This window comes from Tetrahymena thermophila (assembly GCF_000189635.1).
Source record: "Tetrahymena thermophila SB210 genomic scaffold scf_8254799, whole genome shotgun sequence".
Classification (NCBI taxonomy): domain Eukaryota; phylum Ciliophora; class Oligohymenophorea; order Hymenostomatida; family Tetrahymenidae; genus Tetrahymena; species Tetrahymena thermophila.
In genome coordinates, this window is record NW_002476555.1 from 171853 (window position 1) to 195607 (window position 23755).

General features: G+C 22.8%; 6 protein-coding genes across 6 annotated transcripts; 5 read left to right on the forward strand and 1 right to left on the reverse strand. All coding sequences in view use genetic code 6, as the record gives it.

The window, feature by feature from the left end:
* Window positions 1–1465: 1465 nt before the first annotated feature.
* Window positions 1466–4465, forward strand: TTHERM_00812960 (hypothetical protein; the record flags this gene model as incomplete). Its single annotated transcript, XM_001008624.2, has 3 exons — window positions 1466–2151; window positions 2212–2406; window positions 2626–4465. 3 exons carry the CDS (start codon window positions 1466–1468, stop codon window positions 4463–4465), a joined length of 2721 nt encoding a protein of 906 aa, XP_001008624.2.
* A 721-nt stretch (window positions 4466–5186) lies between these two features.
* TTHERM_00812970 (Von willebrand factor type A (vWA) domain was originally protein) lies at window positions 5187–7067 on the reverse strand (the record flags this gene model as incomplete). Its single annotated transcript, XM_001008625.3, has 1 exon — window positions 5187–7067. The coding sequence occupies one exon, from the start codon at window positions 7065–7067 to the stop codon at window positions 5187–5189; it is 1881 nt and encodes a 626-aa protein (XP_001008625.2).
* Window positions 7068–8062: 995 nt separating this feature from the next.
* Window positions 8063–8749, forward strand: TTHERM_00812980 (hypothetical protein; the record flags this gene model as incomplete). Its single annotated transcript, XM_001008626.1, has 1 exon — window positions 8063–8749. The coding sequence occupies one exon, from the start codon at window positions 8063–8065 to the stop codon at window positions 8747–8749; it is 687 nt and encodes a 228-aa protein (XP_001008626.1).
* Window positions 8750–11375: 2626 nt separating this feature from the next.
* On the forward strand, window positions 11376–11819 carry TTHERM_000812999 (transmembrane protein, putative; the record flags this gene model as incomplete). Its single annotated transcript, XM_012795765.1, has 1 exon — window positions 11376–11819. One exon carries the CDS (start codon window positions 11376–11378, stop codon window positions 11817–11819), a length of 444 nt encoding a protein of 147 aa, XP_012651219.1.
* Window positions 11820–13693: 1874 nt separating this feature from the next.
* On the forward strand, window positions 13694–14338 carry TTHERM_00813000 (chitin recognition protein, putative; the record flags this gene model as incomplete). The annotated part of the gene is made up of 1 exon (XM_001008628.2): window positions 13694–14338. Exon 1 carries the CDS (start codon window positions 13772–13774, stop codon window positions 14336–14338), a length of 567 nt encoding a protein of 188 aa, XP_001008628.1. The 5' UTR covers window positions 13694–13771.
* A 3912-nt stretch (window positions 14339–18250) lies between these two features.
* On the forward strand, window positions 18251–23676 carry TTHERM_00813020 (ATPase, histidine kinase-, DNA gyrase B; the record flags this gene model as incomplete). The annotated part of the gene is made up of 2 exons (XM_001008630.2): window positions 18251–21433; window positions 21685–23676. Exons 1-2 carry the CDS (start codon window positions 18275–18277, stop codon window positions 23674–23676), a joined length of 5151 nt encoding a protein of 1716 aa, XP_001008630.2. The 5' UTR covers window positions 18251–18274.
* Window positions 23677–23755: the final 79 nt, after the last annotated feature.

The window sequence follows — 23755 nt, forward strand, 5'->3', positions numbered from 1 at the left end:
TTGCTTTAATATTTTAATTAATTAATTAATTAGAGTGATTCTTTCTATTATGTTTTCCCTCCTTTTTTATTAATTTATAAGATTTGATAAATTGTAATGAAAAATAAATTTTTTGATTTTAATTTTTTGATCAATTCTTCTAAATCAAAATATTGAGCGCTATTTAAAAGATTTGAAAAAAATCAATTCTTTCTTTCAAAAGCATATTGATTGTCTGTATATTATTAAAGAGTTTTTCATTCATTCTTATTAATTTATAAAAATGCTCACTCATTCATAATTATTATTTTACATTCAATTAGAATTTAACAACATCATTCATTTATTCATACACTTCTCTTTTTATTTAGTAATTATTTAAATTGTTTTTTAAATTTAAATTTATTTTATCTCAAGTAGCAAATAAAACAATATTTTTTAAGAAGAAAATTAAAAAAAATATTTTTAACTTTTTACTTATTGAATTAAATACATATTTATTTTAATAAAAAATATAGTTGGAAAAATGAAAGAGAATAAATTATATAAATTTATTTATTTATTAATTAATTAATTATTAAAAATGACTAAATATAATAATTATATTTTTTTAAAAATTATGTATGCTAAGATTAAATATAAAAAATTAAATTTCTTAAGAGGAACTGTAGATATATCAAAAAATAGATATATTATTGAAGAAATAAATAATATTTAATATTTATATCATTTTAATAATATTTATTTAGAAAGAATGGTAATTAAATATATATAAAAATAATTATCTTTTCATTTTAATTTTATAAATTTAACTGCTTATTTATTTAACAAATATCATAGAGAAGAGTGGTTAGATATATTATAAGAATCGATTAATATTTCATGTATATAGTTTTTATTAGCAATTATTAATAAATAAAAATAATGAGAATTTCATTAATATTTATCTATTTATTTTTTTAATATTTAAAAAAGAATATGTTAAAGCATTTATTTTTATTATTGATAACTTAAAGATATTAGTCAGCAGATGAATGAAAGCCAAAGCAAACATAACCTTTAGACTAAAAAATAAAAATGTATTATTTATATTTGTTTGTAAATATCAAAGTAGAAGGAAAAATTATTTGTCTAATGTTAGGTAGATAGATAGATAGATATAAGAAAAGTAGACTTATGTGTTTGAAAATATTAAATTTTATTTATAATTTTATTATCAGATTTGCGAAATTTATTAAATTAATGCGCATAAATTAAATGTACGATAATGATTGACTGAATGAATTTATACGATAATTATTTAAGAGTTTTCTTTATTGTATTCTATCGCAAACAGTAAAATTTTTTTTCAAATAAAAATTTTTAGTTAAAAGTAAATTGCTTGTTACAAAGGCACAAAAATTAACCAAATAAAATTAGTAAACAACAAAAAAATTCTCTTAAATTATTCATTAAAAGATTAAGAGTTTACTTAGATTGAAGCACTATGATAGCTGACATTTACTATCAACAAGAATAGGCAGTTGCTATGGCATTGAGACTTGAAAAAAAATATAGGCGAGAGTCTCTTTATGATACTAAAAATAGCAAAAATGATATTAATTTAGCTGAATTAGATCATAGTTTAGGGATGGATGGCCTAAAGAAAATCAACTAATAATATTATTCAGTTAAGAATTTAAATAAGAGCCAAGAAAAATAAGTTCCAAAAATGAATTAAGTTGATATGCTTTTTGATAATGTCAAAAAGACCAACCAATAAAATGGATTCTTTTATTATAAAGAAACATAAAAACTCTAAAAAATAATTTCTAGCGGCTAGTTACCATACAGCGGAGGTAGTAGCTAGAAGAAAATTAAGTCTAAACAAGGATCTTAAAATCAACTATCTAGAAACAATATTAGCAGCAATCAGATTTAACAAGAAGCATTTTAATAAGAAGATAACTACTCTAACAGCTAAACTCATTTATATGCCTCTCTTGAAAAACAACTTAATAAAGCTGCATCTAAGTTCAGCGAAAATGGTGAAATGACATTTGCACAACTAGGAGGATTTCTGAATCATATCCATGTTCTTCAGCACATCAAGTACGACGAAACATCAAAACTTTCAAATGAAGAAGAAATCATAAACTCTTAACAATTAGATAACTCATTTAGCAGTGAAATGTAAATAAATCATTTAAATAAACTTAAATATTTAATAAGAATTTGCTCAAATATTTAAAGGAAACTCCATGAATTATTTTGGGAGATATTATGCTACAATCAAAACAATGAAAGTGATTACATCCAAAAAATAAACTCTGAACTGTTATCTAGTGTGACATATTTCCTCTTGAACAAGGAAAAATAGGAATCCTCTCCTCTTTCTCTAAAAGACAACATTCTTATTTTGCTTTAGAGTTTCAAGCCTTCCAGTTTGTAATAAATTTAAATATAATTTATTTATTTATTTATTTTATTATTAAAAATTATTGGTTTTTTCAAAAAAATAAAATATTTATTTATTTATTATTTGCACTTAATTCCAATCAAATGAATCTGTTTTAACAAGTTTAACGAATTTAATTGAAAATTCAGTTTTTTTTGTTTAATTAGATTTGAATTAATAATTAATTAATAAATTAAAATAATTTAAAGAGAGTAGAGCTAGGATGGTAAGTGTTAATAATTTCCTGAATCTATTTTGGATGATTTTATCTTATCATGGGAAAGAGTTGTCTCAGCTTAGAGGCTTGATTAAATAGTGAAAGATTTAACGAAAGGTATGAAAGTAAAAAGAAGAAAAGTTTCTTTTTCAAACAGTAAAGGGTCTAATTTGGTTATTGCTTAAGGGGATAGTTAAAGTGTAAATAGTGGTTCTAACTAAAATATAATGTTCAGCAATAATAATGCAGCAGATAATTCTTTTAGTTCGTGTAATAGACCTAGAGTAAGGTCTTAATCGTCTTCACATTCTTCTGTTTATAAAAATATGAAAAAGAAAGAAAATCCTTAAGATGTTGAGTAGGATATTTCGAACTTAATTAATAGAATAAAAAGACACTCAGAGCAGATTGGAGAAAACTATGCTAATGGCAATAACAATATGAATAATTAGACTGCAATCACTGTATTTTAAGGTAGAGAGAGAAGGTTCACTGCATCCAGCGATATAAGGGATAACCAATCTGATAACTTTTTAGGGTACTAAACAGGTAAATTTAATTGTTATGACGATGCTGCTACGATTCACTCTCTTCCTACTTACCTATCTAAAAACAATAATACTTAATCTTCTCAAAATATAAATAACCATTCATATAATTAATGCAAAAATACCAACTCGAGTTAGAAATAGCCATATTATTAACAATATGAACCATAAGGAGTGATTTAAGGAATGCATATTACTGAAGTCAGCAAAGATCAATACGAATAAATACAATCTAGCAACCCTGATTATTAGATTGAAAAAGAAGTCACTTTTGGGGAATAAAATAAATTCTCTTCTCCTCATGATATTTTAAGAAGAAAGACTAAGTAGATAAATTCATAGATGAATAATTTGGTTACTCCAAAGAAAAAATCTAACTAAAAGTCTTAAATTTATGAATCAGAAGGAAGAACTAGCATTTCTCCTTAAAAGTCTAAAGAAGAAATGAGAGTGATGAACTTAATGAAGTAGCATGAAGAATGGAAACAAGAGATTATTAAGAAGTGGATTCTAGATAAAGAGGATAAAGAGTATGAAAAATAGAAAGACGAATGCACCTTCTAGCCAAATTTAGGTAGCAGCAAAAAATTTAATGACAACTTGTTGAAAAATACCAAAAATAATGTCGATGTTGTATCAAGATTATACGATTACTCAACACCTAAGAAAAGAGAAGTTATCCAGTACTAAAGTTTAATTGAAAAGTAATGCTAAGAACTAGGAGAGTGCACATTTAAGCCACAAACAAACAGCAAATAAAAGCAATACTAGCACATTTAGTCAAAGATTTCTCATTCTCCTATTTCAGAATCATCTTCCTCTCAGCCATCTGCTCATAAAAATAAATATTCTTCTAATTAAAAGAATAAAGACGATATTATCTCAGACAAAAGCAAAGATGAAAACAATTTACCTGTTAAAGGATTTGATTAAGCAGTGAAAAGAATGAAGTAAGGATTTGAAAAAACTTAAGAAGCAAAAGCCCGTAGAGAAAAAATTAGAACAGGCACTCTATATTAGTCTAACAAAAATAAGTAATTTAAACCTCCATCTATGTTAGAAAGATAAAAGCCAAAGCATTCTCCATTTTATTACGCAACTATAACTCTAACAAATGGAAAGCATGGAAAAATCTCTTTAAGTGAAGACGACGACCCTATTCAAGTAGCTTTGAATTTTTCAAAAGCTTTCTAACTTAACAAAGACATGACCGAAAAATTAAAAACAAATCTAATTGAGCAATACAAAAACCATATGCTTAAATTAGTAGCTAGTTAAATTTGACTTAAATAAAAACCTTCTTTTGTATAAAAAATATTTTAGATTCAACTTTAAATTAACCTTTTAACTTATTAATTTTATCTAAATACATACAATTTTATTTGTAAATAAGCAAGCATCTATAGAAATGTATATCAATTTGTATTTCAAATAGCTCATTCTAACTAACTATCTATCTATCACCTATCCTAATCTCTCTAATAAATTAAAATTTTTGAAAAATTAAATAGTTATTAAACTATTTGATAGTAATTACAAAGAACATTTATAAAAATATGAATTTATTTATATTTATTTGTAAACTAATAAAAAAATAATTGTATTTTTCTTAAAAATTAGTTTCAATTAACATTTTAATTTTTTATTATTTTTGTTGAATGTTTATTTTAATTTTATTTAGTTTTTTTAAGAATTTAAAAATTGTCTTGAATAAAAATTATTATAAATGTTTTTATTTTTGTATATTTTAAGTCTATTGATTGAATTATTTAATAAACAAATTTAATGTTTATTTTGAAATAAAAATAGAGTAATTTTTTTATTATTTTAAAATAAAAATGAAAAGAAAATAAAAAAATTAATTTAAATTTATTGCTTTAAAACATTTAAATTTTATTTAATTATTATAAATCAAATCTATAAAATCAATTGTTTTTTGATAACAAAATAAATTTTTTGACATAAACTTAGAAATAAATTTATTACTTTTATTTATTTAACTTGATCAGTTTTATGAAGATTAGGTGTATTTTTGTGCATACATTTTTTGCATGTTATTGCTAAAGTTAACGAGTTTCTTTAAATCTGCCTTTCCAGAGTGACTGCTTGATGATGCAAGTTATTTAAAGAGAGATTAAGCTCCTGATGAGAAAATCCCTTGTCCCAACTTTTGATAGTTGGAGCTATTGCAGTGCTATTTGCAGTTTTAAAGCTCGTCAATACAGTTCTTAACATTCATGCTTTTAGAATACCTGCTGCTTAGTAAGGTATTTAAAACTTTCTAAATATTGTCGTTTGCCTATTCGAAATTTCCTTATTCTGCTGAGTTTTGTCCTTCTTAAATGGCTTGAGCACTTAATACTCTATAGTAGTTTTCTACGACTTCTCCATCTTCTTCCTATTCAACTCCTTCTACCATACTTCTAGTGTCAATTAATTATAATTAAAATGTCTTTTATTTATTTGCTTCTTCTTTTGAGCTGACTGATTAGGCAGTCAATTCAGCAGTAATAAAATTGAAAATAGAATTTTCATCTGTAATGGTGCTTTCTGTTTGCTCATCAAATGCATCTGCTTCCATTTCAAAAACGAAATCTTTGCTAACACCTGAAAGGATATTGATTAAGTTAATTTCATATTATGTTTCACTTACCTTAGTCCAATTGTCTCCAAAAACTTTAGAGATTCTAAAATTTTTAAACTATTCAGGAGGAGTGAATTTCACTCCAACTTTGATATTCTAAGCCACAGTAGAGATCATACCTGCGAAAATGTTAATAAAAGCTGTGTCTAAGTAATTCACATCTTGCATGAAATTGAAGGTGCCATTCCTGAGATCACTGAGAGTTCGAAGAAGTTTGGGATCGTGGTCTTCACCGAATCCTATAGTCTCGATGTTGAATGCATCTTTAATTTAATATTTGTCAATATAAGCTTTAACTCTCGTATAAGCTTTTGTGTCTTATCCATCAGACAGCAATAAAATACTAGTGACGTTATTCTTGAATTTTCTGTTTTAAATAGCTTTCAAAGCATGGTTTATACCTTCACTAATATTTGTTCCGCCTCCTGCATAAATTTATTAAATTAAATTTAATAGAGTTTACTTATTCTCATCAGTAACTCTTGTAAAGGTTAAGGGTCTATCTCCTGATTCATTAAAGCAGACAATACAAATTCTATCCATACTAGACATCAAATTGATTATCTTTACTAGAGTTTCTTTGACTAATTATATTTTTTCACCCTCCATAGATCCGGACTTGTCGATGACAACTACTAAGTCAACTGTTTATCTCCCTAATGTTTAGAGATGCTAATGGTGCTTTAGTAGTTTCTCATAATCAAGATCGCAAGTTCTAACAGTAATCATTCCTGGCATCAAAAATTTTTCATTATTCTTGACTAAAATCTTCTTGTGTCTACAGCGAACATCTAATTCGAGATTATCAGATAGCTTATATTAGAATTCTTCAATGCCCATTTTTGATTCTAAACCTGATTCTGTTAACTCATCATCATCATAGTTTTCTTAGATCTCATATAAATCAAAGTCTGAATCTCTTCTTCTCGAAAATTAAACAGGCGCAGACAAAGGTGCAGGATTGGAAGACTATTATCTCATGAAATACTGCATCAATAATTGCATTTATTGAGGACTTACTATAGACTAAGTAGCTAATTATAAGATTTCTTATTCAGTATATTAATCCAATAATGATTATGCTTATGGAGCCTACTGCTATGGTTGCTATTGTTAGCCTTAATCACTTTGAGATTAATCTTACTATACTTAGTCTTGTGGCTATTCTACCTGTTGTTAATCTAAACCTTCTTAAGGAATATGCTATTGCTTTTATTCCTCCATTTAATCTTCTTATTCCATTCTCTTATTATTTTTTGCCTAATAATTTCAAAACTTAATAATAAATATTATCTAAAAGCTGATTTTAAAAAATCCTCAAACCCTTTTTAGTGAACTATTTAGTTATTAGAATATAAATAATTTATTATAAAATATCAAAAGATCTCATCAAAATTAATTAATTAATTATTAGATAGGTTATTTATTACTCTTTTTCTCTATTTTTCTAATGATTTCAACAGATTAAGAAATAAAAAATTTTAAAAATACCAATTCATTTCATATCTAAAAATAAATCTAATAAATAAATTTTTCAAAATATTATTATTATTGTTTTTAATCCTCTATATTTTGCTCTCTTTTTCAAATAAAAAATATAAATTTTGTGAGAATACTTAAAACATAAAAAATTAACCCCAACCAATGCAAAAAATTTTATTTATTAACGAAATTCGCTTTTTTTAAATACCATAGTCTTGCAATTTGAGTATCCATCTATGGTTGTTAAAAACTATGTTTATTTTTATAACCAATTTAAGAAAATTATTTAATTAAGCCTATGTTTTTTTTTGAAATTTAATGATTTAATAACGAATATTTTAGTTTTGTTTAGGTTTTTAATTTGAAAAATACTATACAAAATCTTCCTAAATTTGCAAAATGAGTTCATTAAATAAAAGCAGAATAATTTTACAATAATATTTTTTGGAAATTATTTAATTTTGATATTATTTTGTCATAAAATATTTCTATTCAATTTTAGTAAACATACAATAAAATAACTCATAAAAATGTCTTTCAAATATTGAAAAAGCATATAAAATGATAAATAATCAAATAAACAGCTAGATAGATAGATGTATTTGTTAATTATTTTGAGCTGTCTTTCTTTATATTTTGGATAAAAATATCAAATTTCTAAGGTTTTATTATCAATCAATACTTTGATTATTTAATTAAAAAAAAAGCAATTATCAAAACTTATTTTCAAAGCTCATAAATATTTAATTTTTAAAATGATATTTTATTATCTTTTAAGTATCACTCTTTTAATTACTTATTCAAATTGTGCTTGCACTAACCCTGATAAATCATGCACTACTGATTGTGTTAGCATAGGTTTCATTGCAGGTACTTTAAAAGACAAAGGTCCTTGTTAGTCTCCTACTGCATGCTTAACAACTGCAGGAGCTTGTGATAGTACAAACAAAGCATTTTTGTAAGCATGTATAATAGTTGGATATTAAAATAATGCAGGAACATGCATTTAACCTTCTTATGCTTTATGCTCTAGCCCTGGAAATACTTTATGTTAAACTTCTACATTAAGTTTATGCACTTTACTATTTGGTTTATAATAATCTTCTTAATAATCATGTGGTTCTACTACTGATTCTTTATGTTTAGCTTCTTCTTAAGGTTGTGGTAGTTCATTATATCCTTGTGTAGTAAATAATGGCCTTATATAAAATGTCACTATTAGCTAAGCATGTGCTCCTCCAACTAATTGCACTGCTGAAGATTTAGGACTTTGTGGAGGTACTTACACCTATTGTTTATCAAAAGGATATATTGCTGATTCTAAAACTAATTTAGATTGTATTTGTGAAGGCAACGATAATTTAATACAATGTACTCCTAAAGCTAACACTAGCCCTATTATAACTGCTTTTTTTGTCCTTTTATCAATACTCACTTTCTGATATACTCATATTGACTTTATAACTTATACTCACTCACTCAATACTTTTAACCTTATTTTATAACTGTTTTAAACACAAAAAATATAAAATTTACTTTCAATATAAAAGTAATTTGTTTTGTAAAATGTAAAATATGTAAGTACCTTGCTAATTTCCCCTAAATTCAACTAACATTTGATCATATTTTATTTAATATATTTATATGATTGATTTATTATATCTATTTCAATATTTTTCTTTATTTTAGTAGTTTTTTAAACAAAAATAATTTGAAATTTTTAACTAAAATACTATCTTTATTTTTCAGTGTCTAAGAAAAAATAATATGATTTTATTTGAAGTATTTGTAAAGTTAAATTATAATCAATCATTTTGTCAAAAGCTTTTAATAATTTTATGAAAATGTTTAATTTTAAGCTTATTTACTACAAGTAATCAAACACAAATTTTAAGAAAAATTCGCTTATAAGTAGTCCATTAAAATATTTTTTGAGTAAATTAATAAAATTTGACTTTATTAATTGCTTGTGAATATATTAACAAGTAATTTTTAAAAATTTATCACAAAGAAAATTTGTTAGAATTAAAAATTATTGCTTTCTTCGCTAAGTTCAATATAAAATAGCTGAATATTAACAAAATTTATTCTTATTATTAATAAACAAATATTTTGGTATATGAATTTATAGTATTTAAGATTTTTAAATGAATATCTAAGAATTTTAAAAATTCATAGGTGGTCAGTCATTTTTATTATTTTTTATTTGTTCTGTTATTTTAATAATTAGGGTTTTAAAAAATTCTATTTAATAAAATAAAAATTTATTTACTACTAACTATGTAAAATTTTGCAAATAGAAATTTAAGTAACACAATTTTTTTTGTTACTTTTTTTATTTGTTATTTTACTTTTTTTAATAGACTGTAATGTAAAGAATATTTTTCAATATATTTTTTACCATTAAATATCAATTTTTATTTTATTTATAAGTAAAGTATTTTTTATTTACTTTAATATTTTGCAGAAAAATATAAATAAATTATGAAATTATTTTATGTGATGTAAAAATATCACTCATAGAAAAAGAAATATATTTATTTATAAGGCAAATGATAATATAGAGAGTTATTAAAAATGCAATATTGAATAAAAATATTGAAATTAATTTTTCATCAAATTCATTAAATAAAAATTAAAACAGAAATTATAGCTATGATAAAGTATTCAATCAATAAACTTTCCATTTTAAATGTAGTAAATTAAGAGATGATTTGTTTAATTTAAATTAGCTAAAATATAAAATTTCTTTTAAATTTAGTTTTTTTAGTTAAAATAATCTATCTGCTTATTTGATTAAGAAAATTTTTGCCTGATAAGAGAGGTTAAATTTCTTTTATTTTAAGAGAGCTTTTATCATAAAAGAAGTATAAAATTTTGATTGTTCCAATATTTTTAATTCTAGCAATAGGCTTCTTTCTTTCGATTTCTTTTCGACTTGTTAAAAGTTAGGGTTAAATTTGAACTTCATTTTTTTTATTAATTTTATAAAAATAGTAAGCATAAATAAATTAATTTTGTTTGATCAAAACAATTCTTATCACTTCTTAGTAATAAAAAATTGTAACAAAATAAAGCAATTATTTTAGAATTGCCAATGTTACAGAAAAATGCATAAAATTAATGATAGAAAATAGTTGAATTGGCAGTTGTATTCTATCTACTGTTAAGCTCATAAAAATGATAAATAATTTTGGTCATATTTAGAAAAAAATTTAGAATAAATTTGATTAGGTTTTTATTTGTTTGATCAGATAGTATATTTAATAAAAAAGATATCTTATCAAGTTACTCACTTTAGAATTAATCAAATTTATTATTTCATAAATATTAAAAATTAATTATCTATCCTCTCTAAGAAATGTTAGAAATTACATTTATACAAGAAAAAATTTGATTGAATGCTTTGTTATTTATTTGTTTTTTGATCGCTTTATTATTTATTACGAAAGAACTCAATAATTTTATCTTATTTTTAGTAAAATTTTATTTTATTGAGTTATAAAGTAGAAAAAATGTGAAACAAATGCAAAATGAATAATTCGATTTAACAAAATAATTGCTGAATATTTTTTAAATTAGTAAAATTATTTATTTATAAAACAAACATTTTATTTTAGCTTTTTTAGGATTGTTTGAAATAAATTTAGCTTGAGATATAAAAGAATTATAACTTGAGGCCAGGGCAACAAAAGGTAGGTAGGTAAGTAATAATTAGGATATTCAATCAATATTTAATCAGAGATTATTTGGATTAACTATTTTAGGTTTAATATATATCCAATAATATGTCATTTATAAAACCCAATTAATTTTGTTTAAAATTAAATTTGGAAATTTTCTATACAAAATTAATATTTTAGCTTATGTCAGCTTCTTTAAATAATAAAAATCAACAATTAAATTAATTTATAATTTTTAATTGCAAATCTTATTTTAAAAACAGTAAAAAAAATTAATTTTAAATGAAATTATCAGTCCTTCTCCTTGTTTCTCTTTTAGTCTCAGCAGTTGTTTGTGACGATTGCAACCCTACTCTTCAGCCATGCTCTGCACAATGTATTACTAATGGTTTTGTCAAGGATGCTAATAATAATTGTGCTGCTCCTACTGATTGCACTACTGGTAAATAATGCGATGGTGACCAAAAAAAATTAGCTTGTCTTGCTGTTGGTTACTAAAATAATGATGGCGTTTGTGTTGCTCCCACTAATACCTAATGTTTATCTGCTTCATTTATGCTTTGCGGTATTCCTTAAAGTATCTGCATTACTGTTAATGGATTCACACCTGTTAAAGATGCTTCAAACTGTGCTGAACCTTAGGACTGCTAAGCTCAAAACGCTGGACTCTGTGGAACAGGTAGAACTTACTGCACTGGCTTAGGTTTCACTAAGAAGTCTGATTCCAATGACTGTACCTGCGACACAAGTAAGAATACTCTCGCAAATAACACATGCAAAGCTAAATCTTCTGGCTCTTTATTATTTGCTGCCAGCACTATCTTCATGATTCTTGCTGCTTTACTTTTCTGAAAAATTTAAATAATTATACTGTTTGCATTAAAATTATGTTTATAGTTTTTTGTTTTGTATTTTTTAGGAAAACAATTTAAATTTTATTAACAAACTTTTTTCATCTTTTTACCATTGAAAAATTAATTTAAGTAAGTAAGCCAGCCAGCCAGGCAGACAGTCAGTCAGTGAGATTGTCAATTTAATGTTGAAATATCTATCAAAAAGTGCTTGAATTTCTAAAAATATGAAAATATTTATATCTATTTGTCAACTTTTCAAAGTCATATTATTAATAATCTAAAATTCTAAAGCTTTTAAATTATTTAACTTTAAGACCATTTAATTCATTTTTCAAAAAAATTAGAACAAAATTCATGTAATTAATTTATCACTAACAACTGCAATTGCGATTTAAAAAAGGTAAATTTTTTTATTATTATTAATTTTTTTAATGAATTAAGAAATAGATTTTAACATATTGATTTATTTATTACAATTTTTTTGATAAATAAATAAATTAATTATTTTAACTTTAATAATATTTAATGTAATTAACAATTTGCAAGATAAATAAATATATTTATTTTTGATAAAATCAAAAAATTTTTAATTTCAATTAAAAAGTTTTCTTATCAATTTCTTATGCATAAAAAATAGATAGAATGAATATAATAAAATTCTTTTGCGCTAAAAAACTTAAACAGAGAAAACAAACTCAACTAATAATATATGAAATACTTATTATTCATGAAGTTTATATATTGAATAATAAAGTTTTGATTTTTAATTTATTATTTTTGAAGGATAAATATAAAAAATAGATTTTTTTTTTCTTCTCTGAATTATTTTAAATAAATGCTTTTATAAGTTTGTTTTTTGAATATTTATAAAGAATAAATAAGTAAAATTCAAAAATTTTAATTTTTTTAGAGTACCTTTTAGAGTGTATACTATAAAACTAACACACATCAAAGTCATATAAAAGAAATTAATAGTAATGTAATTTTAGATTTTTATTTTTCAAAATTAATCGAATTTCTTTTACATAAGATAAAGAGCTGTTTTAAAATGTCTATTTAAGCTTCTTATTTTACCTTCATCATTAAACTCTTATTATTTTAGTTTTACAAAATGATATTTTTGTAAATGATACTTATTTATTAGTGTGTAAAGGTTATGTATCAAAATTATTTTTTTAAAAAAAGCTTATCGATCTATCAATCAATAAAAACTCAAAAAATTATTGGTTTATATATTTACTAATTCATAAATGCTAATAATATATATTTATTTTTCAAAAATAAACTAATATATTTTAAATAAAAAATATAATATTTAATTTATAATCAAAAATTATTATTTAATTTTTAAAATTCACAAAATTCTTTTGCTAAATTTGAAAAATTAATAGAGAAAATTATTTTTTTTTTGAAAGTTTTCTATCATTCATTAAATTATTAAAATTAAAAAAAAAAATGTAGCCAAAAATTAATAATCAGATGTTTTTGAAGATTATTATAGAGTCATTTTAAACTAAAAAATAAAATGATTGATTATTTACTTAATTAATAAGAGAAATACATTTTATAATTTAATTATTGAAAATACTATTCAATCTAAATTTATCCTTTTTTTTGATAAAAAATAGATAGATATTAAAATCACAGATTAGGTATTGATAAGAGATAATCTACCAACTAATATCAAACAAACAACCTTATAAGAAATTTAATAGATCTATTTCAATACAATATGCAGTAAAAGAAAATTTTTATTTAAATAAAACTAAGTCCTTTTATAAATTAAATTAATTACTTACTACATTTGTATTAAAAATAAAATTATACCATCAAATAATTTATAATAAATTTTATATTAATTAATTATTTGTTTATTACTAAACATATTAAATTAGCTAGCGATCTTATAAACTTTTTTGAGACTTAAATGAATTATTCTACTTTTATAATCATTTCTCTTTTGGCTATTTCAGCATAATGCCAATGCAATCTAAAAGATATACCATGTTCTTCTGATTGTATTAAAATTGGTTTTATTAAAAGTGATGTAAATTAATCATGCGCAGCTCCTACCGACTGTATATAAGGTAGCAAATGTGGTAATGACTAATTATCAGCTTGTACTCTCATCGGTTATTAAAGTGTTTAAAGCGTATGTGTAGCTCCTACTGATCAATAATGTTTAAATCCTGCTAATTAGCTATGTTCAAACAGTTTAAGTGTTTGTATTACCAAAAATGGATTCTCTGCTCCTCTCAATGCTAATACTTGTGTTACTCCAGATAATTGCTAAACTGCAAACACCGGCCTTTGTGGAGCAGGAAAAACTTACTGTTTAAACTAAGGTTTTTCTAAAAGTACTACCTCTAATGATTGTATATGTGATACTTCTAAAAATACAGTTTAAAATACTTAATGCATACCTATCTCAAAAAGCACAAAGCCTATCCTAACTATTTCTATTATTTTGGGTTTAATAACTCTATTTATTTGAAAAATAAACCATTAATTAATTAATAACTAATGTATACATTTCTATTTGATGTATATATACTTATTCAATTCAATTAATTTTATTCTGTAAACCAATTTTTTTGAAGGTATCATTATATATAAATAATAATCGGATTTTAAGATATTTAAAATAAAGGAGTTGTTATTTTAAGGTACTTTTTTGGAAATGCCATTGAAGTCAAAAATTTATTATTACTGTTATTAGTAATTAAATACAAAAAAAATTTCAGTTTTTACAACAAAATAGATTAATGGTTTTACATTAAAATTTTGTAAATTTTTTTTTAATTAATAATTTGAACACACACAGAAAGAAAGAAAGAAAGAAAGAAAGAAAGAAAGAAAGGAAGAAAGGAAGAAAGGAAGGAATGAAGGAAGGAAGGAAGGAAAATTTTATATTTATATGTTAAGTTCCATGTTTGTTTTTTTAAATTGAATTCGATATTGCTCTTATGAAATATTTAAAAAAGTATTAGAAGAATAATATGAACTTTTATGAAATATGTATTGTTTTATAAAAATTAATACCAAAATAGAATTTTTATTGATTGTATTTTGTTTTGTCCTCCGAAAAGCTTCAAGAAAAATGGTAAAAAAATATATAAATTCCAGTATTAATGAATGAAATTTTTTAAGGGTCTGTTGATACCACATTGATTAAATACATGAAAAAGTAGAATGGCTAAGTGTAATTTATTTTTTATAGTTTCATTGATTTTTTGAAAAGCTAACTTATTAGAATTAACAATATTTTGCTAATTTTTTATGTATTTTTGTAATTAGATTTTTTTTACATTTATTATTAATTAATTTTATGTGTTTGTATTAGCTTATATTTTTTAAAGTGGCTATTTTTTTTAAATTGTGTAAATTGTGCTGATTCAAAAATGTACGATTTTTTTAAAATTTGATATACAGATAGATAATTACAGAAATGCAAAATGGTGTAAATTTTACAAAGTGAGTTACTTACTATTCTACTGAGTTTGCATTATTATTATCCTTTTTATGTTCTTAGACTAAATTATCGCTTAGGCAATATATTTTAATTCTGTTATTTAAAAAATAGAGGTTCATACTTTGATTTTATCAATGTTTTGGTCTTAATCTAATATTTTTCTCACTAAAAAAGAATAAGTTTTTTATGGAAAATTTAAGTTTAGATAGTACTACACTCGCTATCAAAAATAGCTAAACAACTATATTTTATTTATGTTTTCAGCAAAAAGTATTCTGTTTTTCTTTTACTGATCTGTTAATGCAAATAATTATTAATATTTTATAAATTAAGAGATTTCCTTTTTTAAATAAAATTGTTAATTTTTCTTGCCAATAATTAGACTTTAAATTATTTTTAATGAGAAATAAATTTATGTAATTATCTTATTTGATAAACTATTTGAATAAATTTAAAGACAAGATTATTCTTTTTCACTCCTTCCTTATTTTTCTTTGAATTGGTTTATCATTTTTTATTTTCTATAAAACTTACTAAACTTAAAGAGCATTTAACTGTATTCTTAATTGTCTTCCAAATAATCCTACCGTTAGTAATACCTGCTAAGAATTATTTATCTTTTAGTCAATATTTTTTTTGTTTTTATTATTTCATTATTTACAATATTTATTATTTTTTATTAAATTGATTTAAATTTTGATTTTTTTAATAAGGTTAGTTAAAATTTAATTCATATAAATATCGAATATTGATGAAATGAAGTATTACAAATTAAATTACTACTTTTAAGAGGAGATAGATGGTGATAAAATTTATTTAAAATTTCAAGATATATTCCAAAAAAAAAACAAAATTATTTATTTTTATAAAAATTATTTTCAAAGACATCCATCAGCCATTCAAAAAAATAGTGATCTAAAATCACTAAATTTTTGAATGGCATTTGGCATTTTCATTTATGAAAATTTTTAATCAGGAGAAAATATTATAAATATTTAATCTCATTTATATTTCATTCTATCAAAATTTTAAATATTTTTGCAATTTATTTATTTTAAAAGCAATCATTTTATGCGTACTGTTTTCATGCATGCGTAATTATATATTTTTTATAAAATCAATTATAAAACAAACAAATTTTGTGTAAACTTATATAAAAATTTAAAACTTATTTTTTCAATTATTATTAAAATATTTTAATTAATTAAAAATGTTTGCTAAATTAAATTTTAAATCTATTTTTGTCAATTTATAAAATTTAAAAATTAAAATTGAAAAAATATTTCAGAGTTATTTTTTTTGTATTCAAATTTCTGATTTAGATTTTTATGAAAATAGATTTATCAAAAACTTAAATTGGCTATTATAGTAACTGAATAACTAAATGCTAAATTTTATTTAAAATTTGAAATCAAGCATATTTAATTTTTAAAAATGAATTCAGTATTTTTTTATTTAAAAATAAATATAAATGCGTTTGTTTTTGGTTAATTTCTTTTTCTATTTTAATTTATTTTGAATGTAAAGATATTTTTCAATATTTAATAATTTTTTTTCTAAATAATTTAAAAAAATGAAGCATAAATTTGATTGATTCAATTACGATTGAGTAGAAATGGCTTAAGAATTGAATTTTTACTGTATTTTAAAGTAAAATTAATTTATTATTTTCTAAAATGCTTTGCTCGAAAAAGAATTAATTAAAACTAAAAAATAACTTGAAAATTTGACTATATTTAAGTTTTTTCTATTCTATCAAAAAGTAATTCTGTTAAATAAAATAGAAATAATCATTTAAAAGAAATAAATAAATTTACATATAAAAGTAAATTGATTAACTACAAATACTTGTAAATAATTTAAAATAACAAAAATTATAAAATTAACTTTTAAATTACTTAAAAACAAAAAAATCTAAAAAATATTAACAAAAATGAAGACTTTATAAAGCTTTTAAGCAGCATTATTAACTTTAATAATAACAATTATTTTCATTCTATTCGATATTTAATATGATGATAAATAGCTCGGAATATATGGGATATTATTTCAATATTGACTGACTGACCATTGAATAATTAATTAATTGAAAAATCTTTTACTCAATAAAAAGTGTAGAAATAATATTTAGCTGTTTCACGGATGAATTAAATACTACCAATTTATATTATAAGTGTTTACATTATTAATAAAATTCAATTTATATATTTCAATGTTTTTACTATCAATAATTATTAATCTTTTCATTTTATTAACTTAATTTTTAATTAAAAAGTAAATTTGATAAATCATAAATTATTTCTTAATTAAACATATAAAATTCTCTCGAAAAATAACAATTATTTTATCTATTTATTTAATATTATTAATTACATAACTATTAAAAATTAAAATATTTTTTAAGAGTATTTTTTTATATTTAGGAGAAACTCTAAAATTCAATTTATAATTTTATTATCATGAAAGATAAGCAAAAATGCATTATAAATTCATAGTAATGTTCCAATAAAAAAACCAAATTTTAACTTTATCAGAAAATGAGAAACAATAAAAATAATTTTTTTAAGAAATTAAAAAATTTCAAATAAAAAATACATTAAAATAAAAATTAGCTTCAGTAATATATTGCATTGTAATTTTGATAATGCAATAATTAATAATAAATTCATTCAAAAATACAAAAAACCTTAATACAATAAATGATTTATTTATTTATTTGATATTTAAAATAATAAGTATTCTACAATTTGTAACAATTTAAGTGAGAGAAAATAGTAAAATAAATACAAAAGTACATTCAGAAGTGATTTAACTAAATAATTAAATATTATTTATTAAGCATAATTAATTAAAGATAACCAACTCATTAATTATCTCTTTAATTTTTATATATTTCTTTTTAAGAGATATATATATATATATTAATAATTATTAAATTAAAGTAGGTAGAGTTTACTGATGAAATAAGGCTAAGACAATAATTTATAAACAATTTAAAATAAAAAATAATTAATGCTACAAAATGGCAATGAGGAGGAGTTTTAAGGAAATAAAAATATCTAAGGCAGTTAGTAATTAATGAAAGAATTCAATTTAGATTAAAATTCCATTTTAATTTTAGTAATTATTGATATTTTGGACAACTTAATAGATGGTCTTCAATTGTTAATGGCATATTCAAATGTCGGGTTATTTAAAGACATGAATTAGTATATTGCTCTTCCTTGTAATTAGAATGATTAAGAATTTTAGTATTATTATAAAATTTTTCCCTTATTAATTGCAACTTTATCTCTCAATCTCATTATTCTAGTTAAAACTCTTCAAACTAAAAGATAAGCTTATAATCTTGTGAAGGATGACTTAAATAATTTAATAATATCGGCTTAGAAACAAATTAAATTTAGTTAAATATTATACAAAGACCATTGTTTTTAGTGCTCAATGGTGTAGCTTCGGCTACTGCTACGTATAGAGCTAATTGTTCAAACTGTGAAGCAACAAATAGGAATAGGAGATGTTATTATTATAATCCTAACAATTATTTGGCTGGCAGAAAGATAAAAATCATGGAATTATAAAATTATTATCTTAGATTTCAATATAATTTATTTAGTGATTAGATTACAAATGAATTTAAATATTTTTAATATTCTAAAGAGTGTTTTTTTAATTTTAGTTATTTTTTTCTAGTATTTTAACAGAGCCACTCTGTAGAAGTAATATGAATTGTTTATTTCTACTTTCTCTAAATACCTTTAAAGTTTTTCTTAGTATGATTCTACCTTCTAAAATATCAACTTTAGGTTTATAGATGCGAGTAATAAATAAATGACTTAATTATATAAGTAATCAGGATAGTTAAGTAATCAAGTTCAAAGCTAAATTGCAACAGAAAAGAAGATAGAACGCATATCTTTTTTTACTTAAAAGGACTACCATAAAGCTCAGAGCAATCACTCAACTCCAAACTAAGGATCTCCTATTATTTTCACACCATAAAAATATGATAAGCAATTGCAATTTATGAAATAGCAAAGCAGTTTAAAGAGAACTCAATCAATCAGCTCTATTTTTGAGCAGATACCTTCGTCGATTCAAAATTATAAGAAATAAACAGCTGGTCGTTGCTTAATTAATGCAGATTTTATTTAAGATAAAAATTATTTTGTTAGCAATTTGTCAACTTAAGTTCTCAATTAAATAAATTAAGGAGTTGTTTTAATGGATTTGAATCAATGCATAGTATTTCACAACAAATAAATGCTTAAAATTTTATCAATTTAGAAAAGCTCTAAGATAATTAGAAAACTTTTCTAACTAAAAAAAGAGGTCAAAGTGAAAGATGGAGATCTTCTTGATAAAAATTTAACAGGCGACGATAGTAAAGCGTTGAATTCAATAATAAAAATGACATCAAAAATAACAAATAATTAATAAGAATCATCCAACTTAAACTAATTTAGCCTTGAAGTTAATGGTAAGGTGAAGACTTAGAATGTAAATAATAATGGACTGCAAGCTATCTTAAGTGATAGTTAAGGATAATAAGCGTGTGGAAGAAGTTTTAGAACAAGTGATTAAAAGAAAAGTGATTATTTAAATAACAAATCAGCAAGTTAGAGTGATATTTAAATGGCACCTCCAAAAGTAATCTTCAAAAATAAAATAAGATAAGGAGATGACGAAGAATAACATGATAATGGTAACTAAATTAGCATTAAAGAAGTGGAGGAGGATCAATACAGTGATAATGAATACAGTAATACATACTCACCAGTTAAATTCGATACAAAGACATCCTATAAGAAGAGGAATAAAAATATTTAAAACTTAAAATAGACTTTTCAATTCAAAAAGAAACAGACAGGTGATAGCAAAAAAGAATTGAAAGATAAATACTTTTACAGTACAGATGAAAAGTCGTTTGAGATTATAATATAAGAGATTATTTCGCTAGTTTAAATCTACAGATAGAATATTGGGCACAGGCCTTGCAAGTCAGAAAATAATTTAGATTTTAACACTTTGATTTAAGAAGAGTGGCTTAAGAATTGTGAAAAAACAGTTTAAATTCTCTAGAATTAAGGCTATACCTTTAATGCTATTTTAGAAGAAGAGCAAAAAGTAGCCACATTAAGTTATCTCAGAGAGCATTCAAACCATGAAATAGCTAGTGAAGATCCAAAAATAGCTACCACCAGTAAGAATAATCTCTAAGTACCTTAGCCTCAATCTTTTACGAAGGGAGTAAATAGTCTAGCTGATTTAAAATAGCAATAATAAGCATAAAATTAAAATGATGTCAAAAAGCAAAAAGTAAACAAAATAATACGTGTCTAAATTAAACTGTGGAATTCTCCAATTTCAACTGAAGAAAAAAGAGATGAAGTGAAGGAAAGCTCAATCGATAACATAGGCAACAACTAAATTTTGAGTTAGTCTAATTCAGATCAGCCAAAATAAGCTAAAAAAAAAAATTTTTTAATCCATGAAAAATTTCATAATCCGATGCTATTCATAATATTTTAAGATATCACTAAATAAATAGAATAGGAGGAACAAGATTAAATGAATAGATTTAAGTTAAAAATACTATCTAGTATTTCCCATGAGTTAAGAACACCTTTAAACTGCTCAATGAGTATGCTCTAAATGCTTCTACAATCTGACCATATCAGCGAAGCTCTTAAATAGGATTATCTCTAGCCTGCTTTCTTTAATAACTAACTTCTTTATTTTATAATCAATGACATTCTAGACTACGCTTAGATATCTTAAAATAGTTTTTAATTAAAATTTTCTAGCTTCGAATTGTATCCAACCTTGTAAGAATGCTTGAATATATTCAGCTACTCAGCAGAGTTCAAAGGAATAGAAATTTTTCTAAGTGTAGATAACTCAATACCAAGAGTAATTAATAGTGATCAAGAGAGAATAAAGCAAGTTCTTATTAATCTTGTAAGCAATGCAATCAAATATACCAACAGTGGCTACATAAATGTTAATGCAAGTCTTTCACCTGATTAGAAAGACCTGATTGAAATTTCCGTTGAAGATACTGGCTGTGGAATTCCTCCTCATCTCCACAACATCATTTTTGATTACATGGATAATGTAAAGAAAAACAAACATTTTACATTTTAATTTAAAAATAAAAATTCACTTTTTAAAAAAAACTTCTCACAATTTATTCTATCTCAAATACAAATTCAAATAAAAAAAATAATAAAAATTTAGAATTAGTTTAAAAGATAAAAATTTTTAAATAATTTACAAAAATTATTTTTTACGAAATAAATTTTTTTTTCTAATTAATTTTTATATAATTTTTTTTTCTAATCGTTTTTTTATAAATTTAAAAATAGCCTGGTAAAAAAAAGAAAGAATTAAATAGCACTGGTGCAGGTCTTGGTTTGACTATTTCATAGAAGATAGTGAAGGGATTAAGTGAAAATAAAGGAATATCTCTTTAAAGTGAAGTTGGAGTTGGCTCGAAATTTACTTTTTATGTCAAAAACAGAGATTTTACAAATTAAAAATCACAAGTTGGGATTAAATCAAATTAGTTTAATAACATTATGTTAAATTGGAAAAGTGTGAGTTATACTACGCTTTAGAGCTAAGAATTTAAGAGCGATTTAAGCAGCCTGAAGGGACTCACTAATAAATCTCAGTAAACTCCTAAGCATTATAGTCAGTCTCCTATTTCAAAAGGATCTTTCAACTCTAACTCTGTGGTTGGTAAGGAAGAAACAGAAAAAAAATAATTCTTAACAACATTTATTCGAAACTCGTTCATGAGAAAAGGAAGCAAATTCTTAGAAGAAAATATGCATCAAAAAGAATTAAGCAATTAAGATTATGGCAATAACGAGTTTTTAAATTAAAATTTAAATAGTGATAGAGCATTAAATAAAAGGAAAAGCAATAACTCAATTTCTATTTCTTATATGCTGGATAAGTCAAATATATTACAAGAAGGTAGCGAAAATAAGAAGAATCAAACTGATTCAAAAAAAAATCGCTAACCTATGAAAAGCTGTGATATTTTAGAAAGCATTTCTGACATAGATAATTAAACACCTTAAATTTAAAATCTTAATCCATTTTAAGGAAAGTCTTCAATATTTTAATAAGACTTAATTGAAAACCAAATACTTTAAAAGCAATCATCAAGTGTCTCATCAACAATTTATACTTAGAGTACTCCTAAACCTGGATCTCATTTAGAACAATAAACACCAATATAAAATTTTAATAACTAAGCTAAATTCTAATTAAATTAAAATTATCAAGGTTAGAAACAATATCAAGATAAAAATAATAATAGCTAACCTGATTATTTTAAAAGTAATTAAAAACCAGAAAGCTTTAGCGATTTTAATTAGATCTAAAAGAAAAGAAATAGCTTCAATGCTAACCTCACTACATCAAATTATTAATATTAGTAGCTTAAAGATATTTCTCAAATAGATCTAGAAACGGGAAGGAATGCTTCTTTTCATAATAACTCATAAATTTTTTAAGATACTTCAAGACTTATATAAGGGAATTATAAAGAAGAATTGGATTTAAACAAAACTTAACAAGATTAAAATAACATTACATTTAATCTAGAACTTCAAAACGAGTCTGAAAGAGCAAACAACTTCAGTTTAAAACAACTTAATTTATAAAATTAATCCTAATAAATTGATGAAGAAATTAATCCAGCAATAAAAAAGGAATTTTAAATTAATTTAAAGAAAAACTAAAACACAGAACTAAAAATAACAAAAGAAAGCTCAAAAAAGAAATTATTCATTCAAATTAATGATAATTAAAATGAATTAGATGGATAAGATATGGATGCATTAATTTAATAAAATTCATAGGACCATCTTTAGTAAAAATAAAATAAAATTAAAAAGAAGCTCTAGTTATACTTTTCAAAGAAGAAATGTCAATGCAACGAAGTCCTCGTTGTTGATGATAATTAATTTAATTTACTCGTCATGATTAAATTACTATAATCCTATTCAATTATAGCTGACTAAGCATTCGATGGCTAAAAGGCATTAGACCTTGTTATATAAAAATCAAAAAATGCATGCTGCTCTCACTACAGACTGATCCTTATGGATATAGATATGCCTATAATGAATGGCTACTAATCAACCTAAGCAATCTTAGACTTTTACAAGTAAAAACACCCAAATGTAAATCCACCTATTATCTCTGCTTGTACTGCATTCGTAAGCAACGAAGACAAAGCTTAAGCAAAAAAAAGAGGAATGAAGTTTTTCATTGGCAAACCAATCTAAATATTTCACCTTGATTTTGTATTAGAGCAAAGTCTTTTGAAGAAGAAAAAATGAATTTTATTTTATGGACAATTTAAATTAAAATGCAGTTTGTTTTTGCATTAAATTTATTTCAACAAATAATAAAAATAAT